Genomic DNA, 6,000 nt, shown 5'->3' on the forward strand with positions numbered 1-6,000 from the left:
CAAAAACGAAGAGATGCTTTAATGTATTGTGATGTCTGCTATGTTGAAGAGGCACGACGTGATCGGAGGGTCGTCTTCATTCATCAATGGCTCTTCAGACTTGTTGATGAACATGGACTCCCATGCGTTTAGGTGCGAAGCTTTCCTTACTGATTTTATTAACTTCGCACCTTGCCAGTTTATGCTATGGTTACAGTTTGATGCATGAACCGCTACGCTGGATTCATTTGTCCTATTGGAAACCACAGCATTCCTGTGTTCTCTTAATCTTGTTTTTATCTTCCGCCGGGTTTGTCCTATATAGACCGCAGAGCAGTCCTGGCATGGAATCTGCTCGTATACGATCAACGTACGAAATCATCGCAGTCAGTCGGACATTGTCCTGTAGATGGGCTACATCGCGCCCGAAACCGGTCGACAAAAGGTAAAATTTTTTTAACTTTTTTGACGATTGTAAGAACGATAAGTGTTATGTCTTGTCTCGCGTCGCGTCTTGTATGTGTCGTTTAGTTCTTACGTTAGCACACACCACAAAATGAGTGATTAACAAAGGTTCTTCAAATAATTTTGGCACAGTTCTTTTCACATGCCTCGTGTTGTTCTATGGTGATCAGTTGCATGTCTCTCACTGGAATCTCTTCAACAAACCATTTTATTGAACATATACTTTGTATCAAGTCAATTTGTATTATTGTCCTTGGTTAGCCACTTTGAACTTTCAACTTGTCAACCTGAAAAAATAGGCACAGCATTACAAAAATTCAAACCTTTTTTTCTTATATGGATTGTCTGAAGACCTGAGACTGAAGACACGCGTGAAAAATTCTGAAATTTAATAATTGTAAACACAAAGCTTGCTTTGATTGAACTATAAAACCAATATTGTGTTGCACACTTAGAATAATATGCCGAATCTCGGCTTTTGGAAACCGAGATCCGCACAGCCGAGCGCTTGGCAGTCATCTCGGCTTAATAGTTTTAACTGATTAACTCGGTTTCTGTGAAAAGTTTTATCTACCGTGTTTAACCGAAAATCTCGGCATCTCACAAACTGAAATCTCAGCTAAAATGAAAAACAATCATTGTTGAGGCACTTTTAGCCTCAGAATATTATTTAGTTTTCATTAGTGTTTTTAAGCAATGTCAACTTTGGAGCTGCCCATATATCATAAATGGAAATGGTTAATGACGTGTCCTTTAAATTCGAGTTATTATTTCACAATTACTTCCCGGCAAAAAAGCACATAATATCCGATATCTAGCACTAAATTACATAAAAACAACAACTTTGAGCGTACTTACTGAAGAGTTTGTACAATCTAGCTTCCTCCCGCTTCATGATTTCCAGCACTTGGTTTATTGTAAGAACTTTTCCACGATATTTACACTACTTTTCCACATATACACAAAAGCGATGTGAATGAAAACAAGATGGCAGATGATAAAATAAAATGCCGAGAATCTCGGTAAACTTAGGTCGAAACCGATATATCAGCATTTGATACAACTGAGTTCGGTGAAAACATTGTTAGCGTTGGTGCTCGGCTTACATAGTTGAAGAGATACGGATAAAAAGTAGAATTAACCGAGATTTCAGTTTCAGAAGTTGCCGAATCTCGTTTAAATTAATTTTTTAGCTGAGTTTTCAGCAAAATGTGCAGAAGCCGAGTTGATCCAGCATTTTCAAATGCCGAGCTCGCGAACAAAATTTGAGTGTGTGGCAAGAAATGTCAGAAGGGGGTGATTCAGAAATTATAGCAAGCGAGCGTAAAAAGCTGAATTCGGGAAGGTTCCTTGATCTATGCAGCGTTCCATCGCGGTTCTAAACATGTTCGGATCCGCGTTGATTGTCGCTTTGAAGGCAACATTCGGGATACCATCGGGTCCCGGTGCCTAGCATCTAACAATCATTATTATACTATCATTTCTTCATTTCATCAATGTAGGGTTGGACGAATAAAGAAACACTTCAGGATTTGGACATCGACATCGTTACGAAGATGCAGCGTCAGCTGGAAGAGGAGAACAAATACCTAAAGAAATTCTCAAACTGCTGCTCCCGGTGCGTGTGCCAATGCGTGAGCAACAGTCTCGATCCGCCAGCCACCACCGGAAGTGCCCAGGCATCCCGTCCAATCATCAGCCCTCCGAAAGCGCTTCTATCACCGCCAGCAACGGCCCCGAGCCATCCGATCCGGGACGAGCCAAACCCAAGTACCGACAAGATCACCGATCGTCGTGTTCCTCGCCTGTGCCAGCAAACGCAGCAGACCACACCGGGGCGGGCCCCGGTCGTCAAGCGTGGCGCCAGAATTGCTCCAACTCGAAACTGCATGATCACCGGAGGTGTGGAATTGGTCCCGCTGCTGGCCAAACGCCGCTCCCAACCGAGACCCATAAGCCTCGGGACGACCGACGTTACCAAAATCGATAAGTACAGCTCCAATGGGTAAACTATCATCCCCCTAGAGCAACGGCACCACTTATTAGCAAATTCAGCAAATAGTACAGCCCTAACATTCAGTAGTCCCCAACCGGCCAATTCGGAACTAACCATCCCACACCGCTTTCTTCCACCTGCTTTCAGCGTAGCGGCACGGCACTCAGGAGATGAATACCTGCACGAGCTTTGCACCCAAATGAACCAGAAGCAGCGCCGAATGGAAACCACCCGAGTGGTCGAGTTCGAAACCAGCAAACAGCACTTCGACACGTGGTCCAGCTTCTGGGGCCGGCCAGGGCACGGAGCACCGCTTCCCAACAAGAACAAGCTTAACCTGGACAATCTGCTTTACTCGTCGCCGCGGTAAAGCAGCATTCGTGCCAGACTCTCACGCTCTCGTAGTGTTTTGTAAGTATCGATCATGCTTTTGGATGAAGGAGCATTTACAGCGACTTAAATTCATATTCGTACGGGGTACTGCTTCCGCATCAAGTTGGTAAAAAATGAAAGTCGTGGATGCCATCTATCATTCGATAATCATAAATTTGCCATTTATTAAAAACTATCACTACTATGAGACAGAGGAGGATCTTCTGTCCATCGTAGCATTGTTTAATAAGGTGAAAATCCATTGGTTCGTCAGTAACAACAAGCTGTAGACTTGATTACCAATGGCTTTTAGGGCGAGATCATAAATTTTGCGAGAAATGTACTTTAATAAATCGAAACAACAATATAAATGTTTAGAAAAATAATAATATGATTGCAGTTTCAAATTTTGTAAGTGTAAAAAGGTGTACGAATATTAAATTGGGTAAATTTCAGACACAAATTAAATATTGTTCATTGTTCCAAAGAATAAAGTGAATCAGTGGCGCGGGAAGTGGGTAGGACAGGTAGGACATGTACTACGCACAAAAATACCTGGGTAGGGCAGTCAAAGGATTGTCTTACCCACGATTTAGCAAAACAAAAATACAAGATCAGCAGAAGGCTTGAAAAATAAATTAAACTATTTATCATCTGTTCAATATACAAGCCTGTGTGGACAGTTTCTCCAACATATCAACAGCCAACCCGGTAAATGTTCTGGGATAAATAAGCGTTCCTGGAAGTTATTTTTGAGAAGCTTTTGGAACTTCTATAGTGCATTGTCAGAAGATTATTGTGGAATTTTTGGATGATGTAATGGATTAATCACATTGTCGATCACGAGTGTTATGGTGCTAGCGATTTCTGAAAGTGCGATCACTCTTGACTTGTTATTAACTCTCAAAATATTGCTAAATTTCTTAACGATTCTCATGGCAATTCCTATAGAACTTCCACAGTCCATAATTTGCACAAACTGTGATATTAGAGTAATGGAGTCAACGGAGTCTCAGTACAGAATGATTTATTGGGTTCTCTCTATGTCGTGTATCAGTGTGTGTGAGTGTGTGTGTGTATGAATGATGAACGTATAAAAGCAAGGTTTACCAATATGCAGGTGTTATGGAATACACTTTTAACAAATACAAGTCACCCTTGTCACACAAACTACCACTGATATTTGTGGCATCTAGTGAAATATATATAAAGGCGATGAAACATTCTTCAAGAATCCGTTTCTTACGAAAACTTTTGCTATTAGCCACTTTGAGGTTACTCCGGTGTAAAAAAACACCAAAAAATAACAAAATTTTGGCTATTCATCAATTTGCTATCGAGGAAATTAGAACGATCTGGCTGGTTGTAAAGACAGCCAGTTTGGTCTACTCTTGCCTATTTTTTTCAATTAAATTGATTTAAGAGGGATTTTTTTTAAAGACTTTGTCCCTTTTTAATGCAAGTCTCTACAAAGTCTCTAATTTTAATTTTTATAGCTACCATCTAAAAAAAAAAATTATCAAGAGTCCCATTTTTTCTAATACCGCTTGAATTGAATCCTGAAGAAAAATTGTACAGACTACAAAGAAACCTTCAGAGACTACGACGGGTCCAACCGGCTCTTCAGTCTCAGATTCCTCTAGGAATAGCTTCAAAAATTATCATAGTGATTTTATTTAGCTCTTTTTCAGGGTCTCCTACAGAAACCTCTTCCGAAATTCTTCTAGATATTTATTTACCAATTCTCCCAGAAATTCTTTCAACGATTTTTCAAAGGATGGTTAGAAGAATTACTTCCGAATTTGCTGACTCCTCCATTGTTTCTTTTCACCTTGATTTTCTTTTCCAAAACTATCCTAGAATCTCCACCAGAGATTTTTCACTTTCTAAGGAGATCTTTCCAAGATTCCTACACAATTTCTCCTGAAGAAATCCTCAAAGGTTCATTTCAGAGTATTTGATAAAAATGGTTGAGGGGTTTTTCAAGAAATCTTGCAAGAATTCCTCCTCCTGTCCATGTGGATTCCTTCAAGAATCCATCCACAATTTATCCCAGAAATCCAAAGTTTCTTAAGGGGTTTTTCGGAGCAATCCATTTTTTTCTAGAAATTTCTCCAGCATTTGGTCGGTGTTCAGACAGACAGAATCAAATGCTATTTCATGCTTTTAGGAATACGAATGCCAGTCATTCGTAATATTTTTTGCTGTAATAATGGAACTTATCTGTATTATCATGTATCTGTATCAAAATAGCATCGAAAAATAAGAATTGATAGAGTCCATAACGTATCTTTAGAACGCCAAAATATCATCTAATCCGGTCTGTCTGAACACCGACCATTTCATCCAAATAATTACTACTGCAGTTTTTCCAAACACCAGCTAATACTGCAACAATTTTCCCAATAATTCCTCCAATCATTCCTTCACAAAATTCTATAGAGATTCTGCCCAATGTTCTTTGAGAAATTCTTTTACAATCTTTTACAAAAGCCAGCGAAATGCTATCCCGAGATTCGGTTGATTTTGTTTTAAGATTATCTTAGCAAATTATCTACGAAATCTGGAAAGACTTTCTCAATAGTCCAGGCGTTATTTTAGAGGTCATTGTTCTTTGAGAGTGGTTTGAAACTTCCACTAGTTTCAAATGAGATTGCTTCAGGATTTTATTTAGAAGTGCCTTAAGGTTGTAATCTTCAGAAAAATTGCATTGACATTGTCCTTGAAAAAATCTCAAAGTATTACAGGAGAAATTTCTGAAGAAGCCTGGAGTAATTGCTGAAGATGTCTTTAGGGAAATCTCTAGTTGAAATCTTATATTTTTCTCAAAGACAGTTTTATAGGAAATCCCTTTAAATATGGATGAATCATTCGATAAAGTTGGGACTTTCTTGAAAAATTCCACAAATAATTTTCGAATGCATTCTGATGAGTCTTTGAAGAAATTTCATTTCTGTGGTTCTCCTTGGGTAAATCCAGGTTGAATTCTTGAGGCATCCAACACAAAACTCTTGAAGAAATTCCTTAGCAAAACTCGTCAAACTCCTTTAGAAATTTTCGGAGTGATATCTAAAAATTTTATCTAAATAAATTTCAAATGAAATTACAGGAAAAAATTACGTTATTCCAAAAAGGTTTTGGATTTTGAAATGTCTGCTCTGATGCTATGAAGAATTAAACTCTTATCT

At 39.0% G+C, this 6,000-nt stretch overlaps 1 protein-coding gene across 6 annotated transcripts in view; it reads left to right on the top strand.

The window, feature by feature from the left end:
• LOC5574207 overlaps positions 1 to 4,392 on the top strand; it is a 40,951-nt gene extending 36,559 nt beyond the window's left edge. For all 6 annotated transcript variants that reach the window (XM_021839195.1, XM_021839198.1, XM_021839197.1 and 3 more), the window contains 2 exons: positions 1,947 to 2,449; positions 2,588 to 4,392. In XM_021839195.1, the coding sequence (XP_021694887.1) occupies positions 1,947 to 2,449; positions 2,588 to 2,810 (726 nt within the window). In that variant the 3' untranslated portion in view covers positions 2,811 to 4,392. The remainder of the gene's footprint in view (positions 1 to 1,946; positions 2,450 to 2,587) is intronic.
• Positions 4,393 to 6,000: the final 1,608 nt, after the last annotated feature.

The sequence above is a fragment of the Aedes aegypti genome, chromosome 1, assembly GCF_002204515.2.
Source record: "Aedes aegypti strain LVP_AGWG chromosome 1, AaegL5.0 Primary Assembly, whole genome shotgun sequence".
Classification (NCBI taxonomy): domain Eukaryota; kingdom Metazoa; phylum Arthropoda; class Insecta; order Diptera; family Culicidae; genus Aedes; species Aedes aegypti.